Raw genomic sequence first — 21,959 nt, 5'->3', positions numbered from 1 at the left:
CAGCCCCCATGGGCGTATGAGGCAGCAGCGGGGCGGTGTGCGGCAGCATGGAATCATAGAAGGGTTTGGGTCAGAAGGGACCTTAGAGACTCTTGGTCTGTGTCAAGCACATGATTCCACGTTAAGTGTCTGTGCTGCCTCTTGCTGACCCCGGGACGGTTTGGTACCTCAAAGCCCACCCAGTGCCCCCCCCGTGCCACGGGCAGGGACACATTCTGCCGCATCAGGCTGCTCAAAGCCTCATCCGACCCGGCCTTGAACACCTCCAGGGATGGAGCAGCCACTTCTCGAGGCAACACGTGCCCTCGCCTTACCAACCCTCCCCGCGAACACACCCTCCCCAGTGTCTGCTCCAACGCCCCCCAGCTCTAATTTAACCCCCGGGGGGGGTGGGGGCAGCAGCCGCAGCCCCGGGCACGCGCCGGGCACGTGATTACCCCGCTCCCCCCCTCCCCTATCCGCCGGCACGAGGCGGGGCGCTCCGCCCCATGACGTCACTTCCGGCCGCCGCCGCCGCCGCTACCGGCCGGTCCCCGCGGCGGCCCCGCCATGCGGAGGCGATCGAGGCGGGGCCGCGGGGCGCTGGGCCGGCCGGGGTAGGGCAGGGAGCGTGTGTCTGTGTGGGTGTCGCCCTGTCCCCGGTGCGGGATGTACACGTTCGTGGTGCGGGACGAGGGCAGCAGCGTGTACGCCGAGGTGAGCCGGCTGCTGCTCGCCAGCGGGCAGTGGCGGCGCCTCCGCAGGGACAACCCGCGCTTCAACCTCATGCTGGGCGAGAGGAACCGGCTTCCCTTCGGCAGGCTCGGTGAGAATCCCCGGCAGACACCGCAGCCTCCGTGCGGCTTCCCCTTGGCCCCCATACACCCCAGATCAAAGGGAGGGGAGGCCCCCCTGCACCCCTTTCCCCTCGGCTCCCCTTTCCCCCCTGCACCCCTTTCCCCTCGGCTCCCCTGCACCCCCCTCTTAGCCTCCATGCAGTCCATCCTCAGCCCCTCTGCACCTCTGGGACTCCACCTCAAAGGGAATGAAGGGGGCTGGGTAAGGCTCCCCTGCACGCCCTCCCCTCAGCCCCTCTGCACCCACTATTTGCCTCCATGCAGTCCCCTCTCAGCCCCCTGCACCACCAACACCCCAGAACGAAGTCGGGGGTACGTTTCATGTAGCTGCTTGCAGCCATCGGCCAGGGCACAAAGCATCTCCCTTCCCAAGCTCCTGAAGTGTGGTTTCACCCATGCCCCCCACCCCAAACACCCACGCCAGGCTGGAGAACAGCTGGGACCATGCGCTTTCCCCATGTCACAGACCCTTAGGATGCCACACGCTCCCCCAACCTGGTGCTACTGCCATACACCTTTTGAAACACTGCAGGGAGTTTGGTCACCCAGCATGGAATTGAGGGGACACAGAGGGGGTGGCAGTGGCATCCTCCTCCCTGGTGCAGGGCAGAATGTGGCGGTGCTGAGCATACATGTTTGGAGGGGCAAGGGAGGTCTGTGGTTTGGAACAGGTTTTGGGGGATGTTTTTGTGATTTGGAACAGGTCTGAGCCAGGCACGCTGCAGCCCTCACCCCAGGAATTTATCTCTGCAGGGGTGACAGCACGCCTAGTCTCTCCTTGGAGTAGAGTGAGGGTTATTCCAGAGGCTTTATGCATGCAGGATCAGGCTGCTTTTCCCTTGCTGTCTGACCCCTTCTGCCATGCTACTAAGACCTGGGAGCTTCCCTTGTCCCCTGCCTGTCCCCTGGAAGGCAGGGCTGCCTCCACAGCAACGTCGTGCCCCAGGAGCAGGGAGGGAGAGTGCCTTGAGCTGCCTGCGAGTGGGGAGAGTCAAGCCAGGCACTGGCAGCATCGTAGGGCGCGGCAGGGAGCAGAGATGCACCGTCATTGCCCACGGCTGGGGGCAAGCCAGCAGGAGCCATGGGGCTGGCAGGTCTCTGTGCATGGTGCCAGCTGCTGCACTGGCTCCTATCGGAGCGAGTTTGGGATGAGGACACTGCAGACCCCAGCAGAGCAGTGTTGTTTCCATCCTGTGGTCCCCCGTGTCTGCATCCAATGGCTGGCAGGACCCTCCCTGTCCTTGGCCTTGGTTTCTCCCTTAGTGGGGTGATTTTGCAGTACTGCTTCTGTCTGTGGGAATGTCAGAGCAGGAGAAGCCCCCTCACCCCAGGCCAGGGCAGCTTTTGCAGCCCTTTTCTTGCAGTTGAGACCCAGCACTGCTGGATCACCGCTGACTGTTCCTTGAGATTTGCAAGTCACCAGCTCCAGCACCTCTTCCCTTATCTCCCCATCTGCATATGCGAATGGAGAGTCTCCATCACATGGTGATGCCATCTGGTCACCTCCAAGTGTTGGTGTCTGCAGCAGGGAGGGGAACACCAGGAGAGGCTTAAGCAGCAAGGATGCACACACCCAGAGCAGCCAGGCACAGTGAGCAGAACAAAGCTTTAACGTGGCTGTGAGCATTGGGTCTCACTGCAGAACAAGTACAGTTCTTTGACTTGAGTGGGCCTGCACAGCACTTCCAACCTTGGTGGGCTCAGGGCTGTCTTCTTGCTAAGCTCTTCCGTCATCGAGAACAGCCCTGGGGTGATGGAAGGGCTTCAGCAAGCCCTTCAGCACGTGTTACCATGGGATGCCCAAAAATTACATCCGCTTATTCATTTATAACATCTGTGACCCAGGGAGAGGGACCATACTTTGGCACTGGTTTTAACCCATTTTGCTACAGTAGAAGCTGGTTGCCTGAAATCAGTACATTCAGAGCAAGAATCATAGAATTAAGGAATGGTTTGGGTTGGGAGGCATCTTAAAGATCATCATTCAGTTCCAACCCCCTGCCATGGGCAGGGATACCACCCATTGGATCAGGTTGCTCAAACCCCATCTAACCTGGCCTCAAACACCTCCACGGATGGTGCATCCATGATTTTTCTAGGCAACCTGCGCCAGTGCCTCACCACCCTTGCAGGAAAACATTTCTTCTTAATAACTCATCTAAATCTCCCCTCTTTCACCTTAAATAACATGGTTAATTTGGAATATCTTCCAGAAGCTATATCTTCTCTTGTACATCCTCCTAAATCTGTCCTTCTGAGCAACTGTTGCATCAAAGCTGCCTTCGTTTGATTTTTCCTAAAGGCTGTACTCAGTGGAAGCAGACGTTAATTCAGGGAACTGTAGGGATTTGCGTTACTAGGGTCTAAGCTGGATTGTTTGACGTGGGAGAGGAGTAGAAAGGAGAGGCTCTTGACACGCAACACTGCTTTTTCCCAGCTGCAGGGACTTCTGCTGCACTAGCTGGTATTCTTAATTCTTTTGGGACTGTGCCCTTAAGCTGTGAGTGTCTGCATCTTATCTAACGGGAAAGCAGTTTGTGCTAAGGGGAGGGAGAGGAGGAAGAGGCTGCAGAGGCTTCAAGGAGCAGAGGATACCAGACTATGCCCTGCCAGCCAAAGAAGGATTGCCAGCTTGCTCAGAGCTCTGGCAGCCTTTTAACCTTGTTAAATGCACGGTGTAAGCCTCACAACATGCCAAGAACCCATTCCCCTTCCTGCCTCATGGTCGCTCCTTGCTGACCACCAGACTGCATGTCACAGCCCACTGTTCCATGCAGATGCTTAGGAAACGAATGGGGATGTGCGTCCCAGCAGGTCAGCTTTATCCAACAGCAGCAGTTTCAGAGTGGGTTTCAGCTGCTCTCGTTCCCTCTCCTTTCACTAGCCCCATTCCTTTTGTCATTTGTGACAGGGTGGACTGACCACTGAGGGGCAGACCCCACTTGGAGTGGTGGCATCTCATGCTCGACCTTGTTTCCTCCAGGAACCAAGCAAAATTGATAAACTGGAAACGGAAGGAAATTTGATGCTTTTTACTAATTTCTTTCAGTGAATTAGTGCCTGGTAGTGCTGGCGACACACTGAGTACCTGAAGTTACAGATCTTTTCTGGAAGATGGTTTTCAGCTATCTCGTATTTGAAGATTCACCTCAAAGCTTGTGTTCGGTTTTGGGCCCCTCACTACAGGAAGGACATTGAGAGGCTGGAGCATGTCCAGAGAAGGGCAACGGAGCTGGGGGAGGGTCTGTAGCACAGGGGTTATGAGAGCGGCTGGGGCAACTGGGTTTGGTTAGTCTGGAGGAGGCCGAGGGAAGAACTCGTGGATCTCCACAGGTCCCAGAAAGGATGTTGGAGTGAGGTGGGTGCTGGTTTCTTCTTCCAAGTAACAAGTAGTTGGATGAGAGGAAATGGCCTCGAATTGTGCCAGGATGGTTTATATTGGATATTAGGAAAAATTTCCTTACTGAAAGAGTAGTGAAGCACTGGAAGAGGCTGTCCAGGGAATTGGTGGAGTGTCCATCCCTGGAGGTGTTCAGAAAGTGTGTCGATGTGGTGCTTCAGGACGTGGTTTAGTAGTCAAGGTGGTGTTGGGCTGAAGGTTGGACCTGCTGATCTTACAGGTCTTTTCCAACCTTAATGATTCTATGATTCTAAGATTTGGAAATAAAACAGTGATCAGGTCAGTGCCATGACTTCATGGTTGAAATAGATATACACTCTCTGTGATCTTGCATCTGTGTGGTCTTTGAGGTAATGTTTGCTGTGGGGCTTTTTTCCCAGGCAAACACCGAAGAGGATAACTAAAGCTCTGAATCCCTTTCCAAAGCCTTAATGACTCCCACACATTTTTTTTTTTAAAAGAGAAGGTGAGACTGGAAGTATCGGCCCCACATGAGGAGTCCCCCTGGTTCTAGGACATTTCAAACCAGAGCAACTTTCCATCACGTTTTCCCCATCAATGCTGTTGTCAGTTGTTGTCACCAGTGGCTCAGGTTTTGCCTCAGCTGTTGCACGCCTCCTGCACATCTGTATTTGGCTGCACTGGTTGTGTGGGAAAGGCTGCGTGGTTTTGCCCAGATTTGCATTACGCTTCAGACAACTGCTGACATCGTGTTTCCCTGCAGAGCTTCCAGCTGAGCACCAGTGTTCATGTGGTGTGAGAGGGTGAAGGAAGGCGTCATATCCAATATCGGTAAGGAGGGACCTACCCTGTGGCACTTGGGAGGCCACAGCTAGGTACTGGGACCATTTTGGGACTTTCCAGTACAAGAAAGGCACAGACGCACTGGAGTCACTCCAGCAGAGCACATCAGAGGAACATAGGATGGCAGTCAAGCACTGGGACAAGGACCTATAGCAGCAGTAGGATCTTCATCCATAGAGCTACACAGGCTTTGACAGAATAGGAGGTTCGAGCAGAGGCCTCCAGAGGTCCCTTCTCGCCAGCTATCCAAAGAGGCTTGTTGCGTACTGCCAGAGGGAAGCAAGACTCCAAATCTTTTAACATTTCCCAGTGTTTCATGGTATCAGGTCCAACAGGGAGTCCTAAGCTGTGATCTTTGCATCATGGTGTGCTACCCTGCATCCTCGTGCTGCATTTAAGAGCAATTGAAATCTTGGCTTTTCAAAACTGCCACCAACAAATGGAGAACATTTTTGAGTGGCAGTGCCAGTTCCCAGTGTGAATTATTTTCCTGTAGAAGTGTCAGATTCAAAATGGAATTGGGTAAAAGCTTGGGTTTTTACAACTAGAAGGAAGAAAACACAGGAACTGGGACCAGCTTGGAGCTTGTTTCTGTGATGCAGGGTGTGGAACCAACCTCCTTCCTCTTCCGTACTGCACCTTTGTCCCAAGCTGATATTTTTCCTTTATTGACAAGTTTGCCTGACTTCTTTGTTTCCCCTTTTTAGGCCATGAACCTGGACTTGTGCAGCTGGTGAATTACTACAGAGGAGCAGACAAACTGTGCCGCAAAGCGTCGCTGGTGAAGTAAGAAATTCCCTGGAATGTGGCATGGGATTGGCAGAAATTTTCCTTCTAACCGTTGAACCTGTTGGGAGAGTTTTTCATGGAACAACTGCTCTGGGAGCATCCTAGCATGTGCTGTCTTCTGATTCCTGTGCTGCAGCTATCTGCTTGCACAAAGACCTCTTTGTAACTCCAGGGGAAATGCCATTTCCACTGAATTACATCTGCTTGAGTCCATGGAGAGCATTGAATCAGATTAGAGCCAATCAAAAAGGAAAAAAAAAAAACCACACAACATTGCTACTGCTCTTTCTCCTTGTAGACATTTAATTAAAACCTACCCCTTTTATTCTTTGTTTCATACAGAGATGAGACACTAATGTGCCCTTAGCTAATCAGATTTGTTGGTCAAACAAACAGTTTAAGATATGTCCAGGAAGAGCTCTGGGAGTTACTTCTGCATGACCAACTGTGCTAGAGTCTCCTGGGGAAACATGGATGAGCTTTCATTGTAGATAACTCTCGTCCTTGGGAAAACTCTGCGGCCATCAGGGCATGTTTGTGTCAGAGCTCTTGGTCTGTGTCAAGCATTTGATACCATGTTAGTGTCTGTGCTGCCTCCCGCCGATCATAGAATGGCTTGAGTTGGAAGGGACCTTAAAGCCCATCCAGTTCCTACCCCCGTGCCATGGGCAGGGACACCTCCTACTGAATCAGGTTGCTCAAAGCCTCATCCAACCTGGCCTTGAACACCTCCAGGGATGGGGCAGCCACAGCTTCTCTGGGCAACCTGGGCCAGTGCCTCACCACCCTCATGGGAAAACAGTTCTTCCTAAGATCTCCTCTGAATCTCCCCTCTTTCAGCTTAAAGCCATTCCTCCTTGTCCTGTCCTCACACTCCCTGGTCAAGAGCCACTCCCCATCTTTTCTGTAGCTCCTTTCAGTACTGGAATGCTACTCAAAGGTCTTCCCAGAGCCTTCTCTAGGCTGAACAACCCAAACTCTCTCAGCCTGCCCTCATATGGGAGGTGCTCCAGCCTCGGATCATCTTTATGGCCCTGATGCAGTCCTGCACTGATCTGTTGATGTTTGCTGAATCAAGGCCTCTCCTTCCCCTACAAAAAACCTGGTCCCAACTGCTGTCTTTACAGTGGTGATAGTGTTTGTCAAGAACTAGCAGAGTATTTTTTCAAACAAGCACTCCCAGTGCTCCCCAGCTGGGTTTCTCTGCGGCCCATGATCCAGAGGCATTGCTGAAATTGCTTGAACACCTGTTTTTCCTCTCCTGAAGCTTGTCTGACCTTTCCAACTGGGGTCAAGCATGCATCAAGTTACATAAGGGCCCAAGGGACCACAAGTGACATTCCTTAAGGCTCCCAGTGTGTCGCTGCCTGAGTACTGTTTCAAGAGCGAGTCACCCACTTGTGTTCTCTGTTTCTGGCCTTACATCAGCACAGAGTGGGCATTCAGAGAGGCAGGCAGCTTCCTTGACTCTGAAAGAAGAGAGGCCTGGGCCTCACTAACAGGAGTTTGCTGGTGTCCGTAGACATCACTGGTAGAATAGATCTGCTGGAGAGACTGGAAACTATGATGCAAGAGGGATACCAGGCACATCGGGAAATCTAAGTGTAGGTGCATCCTTGCTTTCAGTGGGTTCCCAGTTGGTCTTTATCCGCAAATGGGACATTGAATCAGATCTCAGCAGTGATGGGATCAAGAGCTAAGTACTAGCAGATAAGACATTATTGCTCTGGCTTCCTTTTTGACTTGCGATCAGAGCATCCTTTCTGCCCCATTCCATGTTAGCAAACGTGCCTTCTCCATTCCTTTCTACAGAGATGATGCAGGAAATGCACCACAAGTCTAGTTACTTAGAAACTTCCCTACCGATTGTTTCACAGTATCCATAGCATCTGCAAAACAAAAAAATGAGAGTCCAGGTCTGGTTCAAAGAGCAGGGCTTGGCTGCAGGTTGGGGTTGCCAGGATATCTTTTGGAAAGCCCTAATTTCAACAATCTAAGGACAGTACAATAATTTAGCACAGACTGTCTGTAAGCTGCTATTCATCACCAAGCGAAAGAGCCCAATTAATGATTATTTTTACTAATTAAATGATGTCCACACGAGTAGGGGTGCTCTGGAGATTAACAGCCTGTCTTTCTTCACCCAGGCTGATCAAGACAAGCCCTGAACTATCAGAGTCCTGCACGTGGTTCCCTGAGTCATATGTGATTTACCCAACAAACTTGAAGACCCCTGTGGCTCCGGCACAGAACGGAATTCGCCATCTTATAAACAACACAAGGACGGATGAGCGGGAAGTCTTCTTGGCAGCTTACAACAAGCGACGAGAAGGAAAAGAAGGCAATGTGTGGATCGCCAAGTCCTCAGCTGGTGCCAAAGGTTCATTCTCCAGCAAAATAAGCTACTTTCTTGTTGTTCATTGTTATTGCTAGTAGAGTCCTGGGGTTTGGCTAAGCCCAGCTGATATCTGGCTTTGTGTACCAACTCCATGCCAGTCAAGCCAGCATAGGGCTCTCTGTGCTCAGTGGCATAGAGCTCCCAACAAGTGCTGTGGCATACACATGCTACCTTGGCCATGGATGGCAGTGACAGGGCCTCCACTTTTTATGCACACACCTAAAAATATGGGAAAGTGCTGCAGGAAGAAGGCATCCGGGACCGGGAAGTGAGGGGAATGTAGAGAGCAGGAGATAAAAGGGACTAGAATAGGGTATGGGGAGGAGGACAGCAGCTTTCAAGAGCAAGGAGCTCAGCTCTCCATGTTGCAGCTAAGCCTGATTTCACCTGGGCAGAAATACTGGTGCTTATCTTTCTGCCGAGCCCAGATGCTTGGTGCCAATGGCTTACCTGCAGTCACATTGAGAGACTGACTGAGCAGCTGTGAGCTCAGTGCGTTGGAATTACACCCGAGCCTCAGGGGAAGGTTCTAGAGCAAAGACAAACAGTGCTATGTCTGTATGTCCTTTTAATTTGAATAAGGCCATAGATAGCTGATGATAGTGCGTCCTTCCTTGTTCCAGGGTCATTGCATTGCTTGCTCTGCAGCGATAATGAGCTATTAGATGAGATAGCTGGACACAGCAGTAGATGTAATGCTTTGGGAACAGTTCTTTCCATCAGTTATAGCAGTACCGTGGGTGTTATTGGAACAGCTTTATGAAAACTTGCCTTGCCATGTGTGCAGAGCGCAGTCCAAGGAAGGACCTGGTCTTTTCACAGGGAACAAGCACACACGTATTACTTGCATTTGTAGAGTTGCTTTGGATTCAGTCTTGCAAAATCAGCAGAGAACATGAAAGCCAGAGCTGGCTGCAGGGACACTGCATGACAAAACCATGCTTAATGCTGGCTTCCTTTGCTGCTTTGCTCTCTTGGCTGTGTTACCAAGAAGCATCAGAAGATTATGCTTATTGTCATCAAAGAGAAAGGGGAGATGGGAATCTTTTCATCATGCTGGTGAGGGAATGCGTTTCTGTGTGGTTTGACTAGCAAAGAATCAATCAGCAACTGGAAAGGCAGTTGCTGCTGTTTGCTCCAAGATGGGGAATTTTAAGCTCTTCACATATTTTATGTAAGTGTCACCCCACCTTTTCTGTGTTAAAGCAGAGTAACCTTTCGTATTCATCAGTGTGCTGCAGAACTCAAGCTGGGAGTTAAACTAGAAAGCAGAGCGTCATGTTAATCTTCTAGAGGGAAGTTTTAAATGTCTGGAGATTACTTCTGATGAAGAAAGCTTGTAGACAATAATTACTGCTGCAGATCCAGCTCGTGCACAGCCCCTGACTCAGGACAGGTCTGGTGGAAACTTGACTGTTCATCAGTAAAAGAAAAATTAAAGGTTTAGGATGTCTTGACTTAAAAGCTGAGAGATTTTTCAGCTGCAGATAGAGGTTTTAATGGTTTTTGTGAGAGAAGGGACAGCTGCTCCACTAAGCTGCTTTGCTGCCTCACTGGGTTGCTGAGTAGGTCCACGGTTAAGCTAACCTCTCCCTTAATTCGTCATTTGTCCAGTGTAGAACAAATGCCTGCCAATCTCGGAGCAGGAGTTTTACTGGCTTACAGGGATGATGTTTCCCTCCTTCCCCAGTGCATGACCTGTGGTTGTACCAATGCAAGGTTCTGCCTGGCTCTGCTGTGATCAGGGGACTAAATACCTTGCCTTGCACATAAAACAGGGGTGAGAGATACTCTGATGACAGGAATCCCCTTTATCGGAGGAAGCTAGGGGGGGTAGGGGGTCAGTGAGGCTGGGAAACTGTGACTCACAGGTATGCAAAGCACGGAGCAGTGAAAGTGCCTGCTGTGAATAATCCTGTCCAGCCCTGCCGGTGCACCAAACTTGTGTTCTGCTCCTTAAAGAGTTTGTTTCATTTCATTCAGTGTTTCCTCTGAAACACTTCACACAAAATTAAGACCAAGTCATAAGGTATTGTGCAAAAAAGTTAACTAAATGCCTAAAGACTGTAAATAGTGCAAGGGAGGTGTTAGATAATTGTACCTGAGCTGGTTTATCCCTCTTGTGGCACTGTGCCAACCCTTTATCACATCCCAGAAGGGGTATGTTCTTTCTTCATTCCTGTGCAACAGTAGTTTCTTATCTGGACTCTTGCAATGAATGAACAGTGACAGCTTCAGCCAAAATGTTGCAGTGCTTAAAAGGCACATCTGACTCATTCAATGAAGAGCTTCCACAGCAGGGAACAGGACTGACTAAGTGGCTGAAGATTTTGAAATAGTGCATTTCCTAATTTAGCCACTATTTTGATAGTGACTTAAACGAACTCGGAGAGCAGGGCAGCACTGTGCAAGCATGCATTTGTGGCTGCCTCTGCCAGCAAAGAAGCTAGGCAGGGGGAGAAAGTCTTGAGTACAGGATAAAAACTCACAAAACTCCCAATAATAGTAATAATAACGATAATAGTAATAATAACAATAATGAAAAACCTGACAAACTGCCATTCCCCCTGTTATCCATACTACTGAAAAACGGGGAATAATAAAAAATTCAACAAGTGCTGAACACATGCAATGTGTATTTGCAGCCCAGAAAGTCAACCATCTCCTGGACTGCATCCAAAGAAGTGTGACCAGCAGGGCAAGGGAGGTGATTCTGACCCTCCACTCTGCTCTCATGAGACCTCGCCTGGAGCCTTGCATTCAGTTCTGGAGTCCTCAGCACAGGAAGGACATGGATATGTTAAAGCAAGTCCAGAGGAGGCCAGGAAGATGATCCAAAGGGTGGAGCACCTCCCATAGGAGGATAGGCTGAGAGTGATGGGGTTGTTCAGCCTGGAGAAGAGAAGGCTCTAGGCAAACCTTATAGCAGCCTTCCAGTACTGAAAGGGACCTACAGGAAAGATGGGGAGTGGCTCTTGATCAGGGAATGTGGAGATAGGACGAGGGGGAACTGTTTTAAGCTGAAAGAGGGGAGATTTAGATGAGATTTTAGGAAGAAATGTTTTCCCATGAGGGTAGTGAGGCACTGGCCCAGGTTGCTCGTAGAAGTCATGGCTGCCCCATCCCTGGATGTGTTCAAGGCCAGGTCGGATGGGGCTTTGAGCATCCTGGTCCAGTGGGAGGCGTCCCTGCCCATGGCAGGGGGGTTGGAACTGGATGGGTTTTAAGGTCCTTTCCAACCGAAACAGTTCAAGGATTCTGTGTGTGCGCCACCCCCTGCCAAGCCCAGCTGGAAGAAAACACTGGAAAAGCAAACAAAATCCCCCAAACCCAGCAACTGCCTCACTCATGCCTAAATAGCCACCGCACTGCAGAGGAGCCCAAGGCAGACTGTGCCATCTTGACCACACTGCGTTTCTTTTTGCATTGGCACCAGTTACAGAGGAGCCAAACGTCCTGTGATGCGCTAACAGGGAGATCCCTCCAGAGATTCACTGCCTGACACTGAGCGAACGTGACATTGTGTGGGCACCAACTGGCCCTCCCACCGTGGCTGCTTGCACGTGGGTTTCGGTGCATGTCAGCCATGGTCTGCTTGGGCCTGGAAGAGCTCCCGCAAAGATAGGAGGATCCTCTCTTTATTTTAACTTTGTCTTCCTGTGCCAGGGGAAGGGATCCTGATTTCATCAGAGGCTACAGAGCTCCTGGACTTCATTGATGAGCAGGGACAAGTGCACGTGATTCAGAAATACCTAGAGAAGCCTCTGCTTTTAGAGCCAGGACATCGCAAGTTTGACATCAGGTAACCTTTTCTGCTTCTTTAATAATACTGGTTTTCAATTTTGTACTGTTTCTTTTTAAGTCACTGAGACTAGAGTTTGTGCTCTCGCCCTCCAGGAGCTGGGTTCTTGTGGATCATCAATATAATATCTACCTCTACAGAGAGGGTGTCCTGCGGACCTCTTCCGAACCATATAATAGTGCTAATTTCCAGGACAAAACCTGCCACTTGACCAATCACTGCATTCAGAAGGAATATTCCCAAAACTACGGGCGGTATGAGGAAGGGAATGAAATGTTCTTCGAGGAGTTCAACCAGTATCTCATGGATGCCCTGAACACAACGCTTGAGGATAGCATCTTACTGCAAATCAAACACATAATAAGGTAGCCAGCTGCTTGTCGTATGTGGGAATAAACCCTTCAGTGACAGGGAGTGTGTATGGACACAGCTGGGAAAGCAGACAGACTGACAAGGGAAGGATTTAAATTGCATGAATCAGGGGTTGCGACCCAGAGATAAATTTAAGATAAAGCCATAAACACCCCAACGTTGTTGCTCAGTGAAAAGTCACCTCAGGTTCTGTCCTCTCAAGGGTATGTGTCGGTGTGTCTGCATTTTGCCAGCTGTGGTTGAAGAAGGATAGAGTGAGATCACTTGGTAAGGGAAGAGGGTAGATCAAAAGACAGGGCTAGGAGAAAGACAGAAGGTATAAGAGGGGAAATGAATAATAGAATCATTCTAAGATCATCAAATGCCACTGTCAGCCCAGCACCACTGTGTCTACTAAGCCATGTCTCAAAGTGCCATGTCTACACATTTATTTTTTTTTAACACCTCCATGGAAGGAGAGTCCACCACTTCCCTGGGCAGCCTGTTCCAATGCTTCACCACTCTTTCAGTAAAAATATTTTTCCTAATATCCAATCTAAAACCTCTCCTGGCATAATTTGAGGCCATTTCCTTTCATCCTGTCACTTGAGAGAATAGACTAGCACCCCCCTCACTATAAGCTCTTTTCAGGCAGTTGTAGAGAGCGATGATGTCTCCCCTCAGCCTCCTCTTCTCCAGACTAAGCAACTCCAGTTTCCTCAGCTGCTCCTCATAAGAGTTATTCTCCAGTCCTTTGCCCAGCTCTGTTTCCCTCCTCTGGACATGAGAAGTGACTCAAATCACTCCTGAGTCTGCAAGATCTCAGTCATTCTCCCTCCATCAGCAAGCACATCTCATTGGTGTAGATTGTCTTAGTAAACCCAGATCCAGCTCCCTCCTGGCCACAGGACGTGCCTGGAGAGAGGTCTCTGAGATCATGCTGCTGCAGAGAATCCAGGTCTTGACAAAGCTGCCTCTTTGTGGTGGAATTACTTTGCAAGTGCCCCATTGCTGTTACACCAAAAATACATGCTGCAATCTTTGAGGGACTCGGAGGCAAATGAGCTCTCAGTGGCAGTTCCCTGGGGACCTGGTTCAGTCCTTTGTGGCCCCACCTTCTGCTCCAGGCTCCAACTGCACATCATGTTTTTCAGCTTGTCTAATCCAGTACTGAGGGTGGATGCTGCCCTCTGTCTCTTGGGGATTAAATTCAGGGGTGTCCCCACGTGTGTTTTGATGGTTGCATGATCTCACTTGCAGAGACTTGGTTACTGTGGTGTGTGTTGGATATAGCTTGTAATTTTGGGCTGGTAAATTGACGTGGATATCAGGCCTGCAGGAATCACAACACAAGCCAGGTCTGAAGGGTCTGCAGGGGCACACTGCCTGCGTTTTTGCATGTGAGCAGCAGAAAGCTTTGCTCCATCTGTTCGATGCTCTAAGCAGTCCCAAGGCGACAGGACCCCTGCACTTACCTGCACTGTGCACGTGCCCTCAGAAGCTGCAATGCGACACGTGTCTGCAGGGCCTTTCATCTTGGGTTTCTGTTTTTCTCTTTACAGAAGCTGCCTTATGTGTATAGAGCCTGCAATCAGCACGAAGCATCTTCACTACCAGAGCTTCCAGCTCTTTGGGTTTGACTTCATGGTGGATGAGGAGCTGAAGGTCTGGCTCATAGAAGTCAATGGGGCCCCAGCGTGTGCCCAGTGAGTAGTCAGTATCTATAATGCCCTTGTGATGCCACCATTCACATGCCTCACCCAAAATATGGCTGTGTCCCAACTCCAAGCGACAAAGGTGGAAGAAAGCAAATGGCGGGGGAGTTTTCCAGGTTAACCTATACTGGACTCTGTTCTAAGTGCCGGTTGATTTAAGTTCCTGGCTCCTGTCTCTGTGTTTGATATCCCCCGGCTTCTTTCCCATGTGAGATGGGACACGAACATCAAGTTTTTGGACAAACGGATTTGAATCTAACTTGGGTCATTTTTATTGACACCGTTGGGTTGAAGGTATGTTGCAGAATTAAACGTGAATGCTGCAGACACTGGATCAAAGCCGCCACCAGTGTCACAGTTTAGCCCCAGCCCGGCTTGGATGGCAGCTAAACACAAACCATTGTGCCCCAGTCCCACCACCACCAGACCAGGAAAGGGGAAATACGAAGCGATAAGAAAGACTTGTGGTACTAAAACTAAAACAGCTTTAATCAAACAATAATAAGGACAATATTATTAATAAGAAAATAATAAAATATGTGCAGATATACAAAATTGCCCTCCCTGATGATGACATCACCACAGATACTGCAGAGTGGACACAGGGAAAGGTCCTGGACTGGACTCGGGAACTGGATTCAGGAACACACGGATCTGGGATCGGGGTGGGGAAAAAGATGTGAAATCTGTGTTGGACACTGACCATCAAAGAATTGAACTTGACCCTTGCAATTGCTCAGTTTTATCCCAAGCATAACATATATGGGATGGAATACTCTGTTAGTCAGTTTGGAGTCACCTGTCCTGCCCACTCCTCCCTGCAGCTGTGACCCTTTTCCACCTCTTTCACTTATGGCTTTTCACCAGCCTGAGGATGGCCTTGGTTTCTGTAGGAATAAGTGTAAGCAATGGCCTTTCTGCACCTTGTGTTATCCCTTCTAGAGAGAAACATGGTCTGAGAAACATGCTGTTAACTTTCAGAATATGAAGCTACCAGAACAACTAACCACAGGGAGGCTGGCCAGTCAGTCATGGCCATGATCATCTCTGCATAGGCAGAACAGGAGGTGCTGTATTACGTGATGGAGACAACTGCAGGAGACTAGAAATCTTTGCTAAGTGGGCATCTGTATCAGATACAAGCCCAGCAAAACGGAACAGGCTGTACATCACTACATTAGAATTTGATTAGGTTAGATGTAGATTAAATCAGATTAGATCGTCACTAACAGGAAACAAAAAATACAGGTCAAACCTACCAGACAGCCTGCTCAGATGCCTTTGCAGGGCTAGGGATGCTCTCTGTGTCCAGGCTGCCCCTGTTCACCATGCACACCGTGGTGTAGTACTGCCTTGCACCTCCCTGTACCGCTGTATGGGTAGAATCTGGCTGTTGCTGGGTGGATTTGGGTTCCAGTAGTGCCCCATTTAGTTTGCGCCTCTGTGGGCATTTGGAAGCCATTGAAAGCAGCTGAGGTATGTTAGGTTTGAGCTATTTGTGGCTTTTCTTCTTCAGGGTTATTCTAATTTGTAGCATCCATATCACAGTTCCCATTTAAGAGAAAAAAATTGGCTGCTGAAAGCAGTAACGTTCCCAGGAGCTGAAAAAGCAACTTACTGTTATGTAGCCCCAAAGACACAGGGTGAAAAACATTGCTAATCCTAGTAAAGACAACTTTGGTACTAAAAATGTCCCAGATGCCAGCACATTCAGGGAGGTTACACATGTACTTCCTTCAGCAGAAAGCAATGCTATTGTTAACTCATTTCTCAAACACATTGTCTCTTCTCCCTAATCCTGCTCTTCATGAGCTGTGCCATGGTGAAACACATCCCACATTTCTGGTCCTGGGAAGTCTCCGTGCCTGGTCACATGCTGATGTGCACAGCTGCAGCCCAATGCAGCATTTCATCCAGCCATGAATGCATCAGAGCAAGTCCTCTGGGACACATCCCCATAGGAATGCAGTCTGGTGCAATAACCGCAATTCCCCGAGTTGGAAGACTGGTACTGGGGGTGCTCAGCTGTTGTCTGCCCTTGTCCATGTTGCAGTGATCAAGTCTGGGGCCTGAGAGCAGGGGGACTGCTCAGGAGCTTGTTCTGACAGTAAATTTAGATAATGGGGTTTGTAGAACCATGCGGGAGAGAGCAATACTGAGATTGGGAGCAGTGTTGAAAAAGAAGGTGGCTACTGGAGTGGGTGGGAAGGAGGTGGCGGAGATCATAAAATCATAAAGGTTGGAAAAGACGTCTAAGATCATCCAGTCAAACCGTCAGCCCAACGCCACAATGCCTACTAAACCATGTCCTGAAGTGGCACATCTACATGTTTGAATACCTCCAGGGATGGAGACTCTTACCACTTCTCTGGGCAGCCTGTTCCAATGCTTCACCACTTTCAATAAAGAGATTTTTCCTAATATCCAATCTAAACTTCCCCCAGTGCAACTCCACCCTCCTCCTGTTTGTCATCTTTTAGATCCTGCTGGGAAAAAGCATGTCTCTGTAAAAATTGGTCAAGGGCCTGCTGGTTTTTTTCTGATTCTCTCTCTCATCTCTTAGGAAGCTGTATGCAGAGCTCTGCCAAGGAATCGTGGATGTAGCCATCTCTAGCGTTTTCCCCCTTAGCGACACTGGGCAGAAGACAAGCCAGCCATCGTCGATCTTTATCAAGCTGTGATGACAACAGTAATGCCTCTGGTGTGCCCAGGGAGAGACTGCACCCATCGGGTGGCTTATCTCTGCATCATGCCAAAAAGTGAGAGAGACAGACTTCTTATTTTCTGGGAAATCATGGGGAAAAACAACAAAAAAGGCACCCACACAGAGCTGTGATGAGACAGAGCTGTTCAGGTAACTGCCTGCATTCATCAATACCCACTTCAGAAACAGCTCACGTGACTCTGATCAAATCTCTCTGGGAGAACAACAAAATCACCTTACAAAGAAACCCCAACAGGGATACTGTACTACTGTATTAGCTTCTCCTTTTCTATAGATATAACATTGGGGTTTTTAAGGGAATTGAGCGAAGAAAACTATGATCTTCTGGGTTGTCATGGCTGGGAAGGTCTCCTCCTGCTGTGTTTCTTCTTTCCTCACCTACTGCATCATTAGTGCCTTAGCTCAACTCCAAATAGGTGACTCCTTTCCTTTTGTTCCTGCTCTGTTACATAGAAAGGAGCAAGCTTCCTTGCGTTGCAGGACGTGTAAGACCAGGAACACCAAGAATTCTGTTTCCTTTGGTCATTTTTCAAGCTGGTTGGCTGAACACCCAGGCAATGGCTGGCAAAAGGGTGCTGAACTGCAGGCGTGAATTAACCCAAGCAAGGAAGGCGATTTTGTTTATAGCTATCCCTTTTCCTAATGAGATTTGAATCAGTGTCCATCCCAGTCTGATGGCAGCTGGATTCTGTTTAAAAGAGGTAGAGACACCCCTTGCACCTCCAGGCTCACTGCCAGGCTGTGGTATTTCTAGCACCACTTTTGTGTTAAGAGTTTTTCAAATAGCAGAAACCCAATCTCCTCAGTTTCTTCTGAGACACTGCAGTGAATTTATCCTCTTCTCTCAGCTTCCACCTTCCTGCATTTGAGGCTTGAATCTGAAACCTGTCAACCTAAATGATTTTTGTCTTGTTTGAGAGTCTCCATCTGACAAATAATTGCCATTTATTGTCAAACAATTTGACAATAAATTGCCATTTCCTGCCCTGAACACAGTCCTCAGCTTTGTCCCAGCTAGAAAGAAGGTGAGTGAGGTTTTGTAGACCAGGAGGGAGATTCCTTGTTTATAGGTTTGCCACACAGCTGGGAAGGCAGGCGTTTTCGGGGAGAAGGGAGGTTAAATTCCTTGAGGTCCCTGAATTTCAGGGCTAACATCTGCTTTGAGTACAAACCAAATCCCTAGAATATTGCCTACATGGTGAGCTATATCATAATTTTTAGCGCAAGCCCAGCACACCCCTCATAAGGTAGAGTTCTTTGCAGAGCATAGTGGCACTTGTAACCCCAGCAGGCTTTTTAAGGGGTGGTCAGGGATGCATTCTGCTGCCATTTGCAGGGAAAGATAGTTGGCACTGAAATAAACTGCTCCATGTTACCCAAAACAAACAAGAAGAGATTGTGGAGGTTACAAGCTGCTGGCTGCCTGTGTGTAATGGGAAGTGAATCAAGCAATGGAATTTCTGTCTTCCTCTGAAGATTCTAGTGCTTTGGTGTACTCATATCTGCTTGTGATGGAGATTTCGGCAGTCTTTGTGCCAGCAGTGGATCCTGGCATCTTTCTGTAGGCTGGACTGAAGTGCCCAGGCCTCCTTGGAGTGATGCATTTTGATTGTTCTGTCTTGAGATGGACATCCATTGCGACATGCTGTGAATCCATAAGTGGCACCATTTCACAAGGCCACGCTAATCCAGGAGGGAACAGAGTGCTTAGCGAAACCACAGGGAAGCATCACAGAGAGGGCACATCCCAAAGAGCCACACAAGCACCTCTGAAGTTGTTGATGACCTGAAGCACAGGGTGGATCTGCACCTGCAGGGGTGCGGGGTACACAGAGTGCAGTGACGCACACTGAGAAGTGACAGGGAGCAGGAGCTGCATGAAAATGGGGCTGCAGCTTTGTTCCCTGGGTGCTGGAAGGTGGCTCCACTTCCAGTGAGACCCTGGGTGCCAAGTCTCTGGATTTGGGCCTTGTGGGTGTTTGGAAGAGGGACCATGAATGCATCAGTTCATGAGATGGGAAGTGCTGGGCAATAAGCTGGGAGAGGGGCGTGGGGGTTGTTTTTAACCTTATGATAGTGTATAGGTGCAGGCCTGGTAAAGCGTAGTGGTAACGCTCCAAGGTAAAATGTAGGCTGTGACTGTTGTTATTTGACTTGCAAAGTTCACCACATCTCCATTGGCATTTCCACGTTAGCTCATGTGAGCTTAAAAATTAGACCTTTTGCCCACCGAATAGCAATCGCCCTGCCCTGGCCCTGGATGTGGCTGTGATGGCAGAGGAGATGCTGGGCTCTCGCAAGCTCTTTGGGAGAGAGCAGAGCATGAAGTGAGAAGAGAAAACTTTCTGCATCACAGCAAAATGAGAAATGCTGGGTTTTTTGGAGTGCCCAGACCCATCCTTCTTTCACCTCGAAAGAGAAATTAGAAACCTTATCACTCCCTTACTGCACAGTAATGTGAGGTTCCTGCTGACATGGATAAGGGCAAGAAAGCTGCAGGAGTGCAGGTAAAACTGGAGCAGGTGGTACCACTGGGAGGAGCAGTGGCTCAGGAGCCTTTACCTAACTCCAAAGCCTTTTCTTGCCATGTTTTCACCCTGTATTGCATTGTGGCATGTTAGCAGCTGGCCAGTTTTGCTGCTCAGCTGAAGGTGGGGCTTCAACTTGATGGTAGAGCCATGACCACAAGAGACGCAGCTATTCGTACCCTGCCTTTTCTGCTGGGCTTGGAGGACATGGTGATTCAGGGATGCTTTTGTCATGAGTGCACCTTGCCAGTGATACTCACAAGCCCTTGTGAGGCTTCTTTTTTTTTTAGGAATACACAACAGTAAGTGTTTTCTAGCTTAGTTCAGCTACAATGTCAATAGAAAAGGTCTTACTCTTTCCTGAGCTTTCATAAAAGATAGTACTGCATTTCCAGAAGACACCTACCACATTGCAGAAGGTCTCTAGTCCTACTTGTACCCCTTCATGTCAGCCATGAAGGATTTCAGGCCCAGGTGCTCCGGCTGTGTTTTCCAGCAGGGTCTGATTCCTGCTGGACTCATGAGTTTCAGGTAACTCCCATGTGGCTTGTCTCATACTTGGTTAGTCGTGATTACCATCAACAGCTATTGTGCTCCTGCCAGAATCTGGTGGCTGGCCACAGCCTATGGGAAATGCCAGAGAAGTCCCAGAAAGGCCCAAAAGCCACTTTGGCCAGGTGGCCCAGCTTCTCATCCCTTCTGTGACCAGCGCCTGCTTCCATGTCCCTGCTCCCAGCATTTCTCCCCCAGGAGAGCAATGCTGTGTTGTATGTAGGTTCATAATCATGCCTCATTGCCAGTTCTGCCACAGCAACCCTCCAAAAGACCATCTGTTGAGAGGATGTTGGGGTACGTACAGCCTCCCATGCCCCGGTTTGTGTCCCCAGCTGCTCTCACGTCAGCATGTGCGTGTGGGGCAGGTGGGCATCTGAGCTTGTGGATCTCCAGCAACTATCCACATCTCTTCTAAACCATCATTAAAACATGCAAAACCCACAGCCTGTGGCGTTTCCTTGGGGAAGCAGGCCCCCAGCACGTCTTGATTCCTGGGAAAACCTACCTGTGGGTGCCTGTGTTGTTGCCCCCATTGCCATGCAGGACCCCAGGAGCTGACCCAGCCCCACAGCAGAGGTTTCCTCACCTCTGGGTGACAAATGTAAGGCAGCAACATGGCATGAGGTACACTGGCCTTACCCCCCAGGGCTGTCCCAGTGCCAGAGGGTGTTGGGGAGGCAGCGTATTTTTGGGGATCCACGGGTGTGGAGGTGGCAGGGAGTGATGTGGGGTGTGGGTTGTCAGAGCTTCCCCACAGCTGCAGGGCAAGGGGTACACATGGCTGGGGGGCATGAGATGGGAGAGCGAAAATGGAGGGGCCACAGGGATGGGGGGCTCAGGGGTGGGGGGAAAGCTGTGGTGGCCATGGGGCATGGGGTGGGGGTTTGGGATGTGGAGCAGGACTTAAGTGTGGCTGAGGGGCATGGGGTCAGGGATGAGGGGGCACAGCTGCAGGTGAGGTTGGGGACAGGGTTGAGGAGCCTGTGGGGCTCAGGGACAGGGAGGCACAGCTCAGGGATGCCTTGAGGGCATGACTTGGGGTAGCAGTGGGGCTTGGGGACAGGGATGTGGCTGGTGGGACCATAGAGGTTAGGCATGGGTGGGTGTGGGGCAAGAGATGGGGCTCAACGATGAGAGGACATGGGTCTGAGGTGGCTGTGGGACACAAGATGGGGTTCAGGTATGAGGGGACACGGGCTGGGGTGGGAATGGGGCATGAGATGGGGCTCAGGGATGAGGGGACACGGAGTGGCCATGGAGCACAAGGTGGGGGATAGGGTTGGGAGGGCATGGCTATGGTCACCGTGGGGCATGAGATGGGGGTTTGGGACAGGGCGGGACACAGCTGGAGGGTGCTGTAGGGTACTATATGGGGGCTGGGGACAGGGGAAGACAGCTGGGGGGCCACGGCCGCTAGGGCAGCCCTCCAAGCCACCTGCTGCAGCAAGGGTGGTGGAGCACACAGCCTGCCACGCTCCAGCTGGTGCCCCTGGCTGCTCTCATGCCAGTGCATGCAGGCAGGGCTGGAGGGCACCTGAGCTTGAGCCTAACAATAATCCAGAAGCATTTGGACAAAGCCCTCAGGCACACAGTGTGAATGTTGGAGTTGTCCTGTGGAGGGACAGAAGCTGCACTCCATGGTCTTTGTGGGCCCCTTCCAACTCCAGACATTCAGCGCAAGAAGGATATGGAACTATTGGAAAGGGTCCAGAGGAGGCCTATGAAAGAAGCGTGGCCAGCAGGATGAGGGAGGTGATTCTGCCCCTCTACTCCTCCCTTGTGAGACCTCATCTGGAATATTGTGTCCAGTTCTGGAATCCTCAACATGAGGATATGGAGCTGTTAGAACGGGTCCAGAGGGGGCTACAAGGATGATCAGAGGGCTGGAGCACCTGCAGTACGAGAACAAAGCTGAGCGAGTTGGGGTTGTCCAGTCTGAAGAACAGAAGGCTCTGGGGAGAACTTAGAGCAGCCTCCCAGTCCTGAAAGCGCTACAGGAAAGCTGGGGAGGGACTTTTTACACAGGAACGTAGCGATAGGACTAGAGGCAATGGGT

General features: G+C 50.1%; 2 protein-coding genes across 2 annotated transcripts in view; both read left to right on the top strand.

Moving 5' to 3' along the window:
• The first annotated feature begins 531 nt into the window (after positions 1 to 531).
• Positions 532 to 20,344, top strand: TTL (tubulin tyrosine ligase). The gene is made up of 7 exons (XM_069850367.1): positions 532 to 805; positions 5,748 to 5,826; positions 7,977 to 8,209; positions 11,894 to 12,029; positions 12,125 to 12,394; positions 13,943 to 14,086; positions 16,659 to 20,344. Exons 1-7 carry the CDS (start codon positions 649 to 651, stop codon positions 16,774 to 16,776), a joined length of 1,137 nt encoding a protein of 378 aa, XP_069706468.1. The 5' UTR covers positions 532 to 648; the 3' UTR covers positions 16,777 to 20,344.
• A 274-nt stretch (positions 20,345 to 20,618) lies between these two features.
• ENTPD6 (ectonucleoside triphosphate diphosphohydrolase 6) overlaps positions 20,619 to 21,959 on the top strand; it is a 107,304-nt gene continuing 105,963 nt past the window's right edge. Inside the window, exon 1 of the mRNA XM_069850364.1 lies at positions 20,619 to 20,633. The gene's annotated coding sequence lies outside the window, so the exon portion shown is untranslated. The remainder of the gene's footprint in view (positions 20,634 to 21,959) is intronic.

This window comes from Phaenicophaeus curvirostris, chromosome 2 (assembly GCF_032191515.1).
Source record: "Phaenicophaeus curvirostris isolate KB17595 chromosome 2, BPBGC_Pcur_1.0, whole genome shotgun sequence".
Classification (NCBI taxonomy): Eukaryota; Metazoa; Chordata; class Aves; order Cuculiformes; family Cuculidae; genus Phaenicophaeus; species Phaenicophaeus curvirostris.
Note: the sequence above shows the minus strand (reverse complement) of the source record. Positions and strands in the feature narration are given on the sequence as shown.

Excerpts from the sequence above, each read along its gene's own strand:
- TTL (XM_069850367.1), top strand. The coding sequence starts at position 649 with ATGTACACGTTCGTGGTGCGGGACGAGGGCAGCAGCGTGTACGCCGAG. Across the intron at positions 5,827-7,976 it reads CGCAAAGCGTCGCTGGTGAA|GCTGATCAAGACAAGCCCTG; the intron begins GTAAGAAATTCC and ends TTCTTCACCCAG. Across the intron at positions 12,395-13,942 it reads CAAATCAAACACATAATAAG|AAGCTGCCTTATGTGTATAG; the intron begins GTAGCCAGCTGC and ends TTCTCTTTACAG.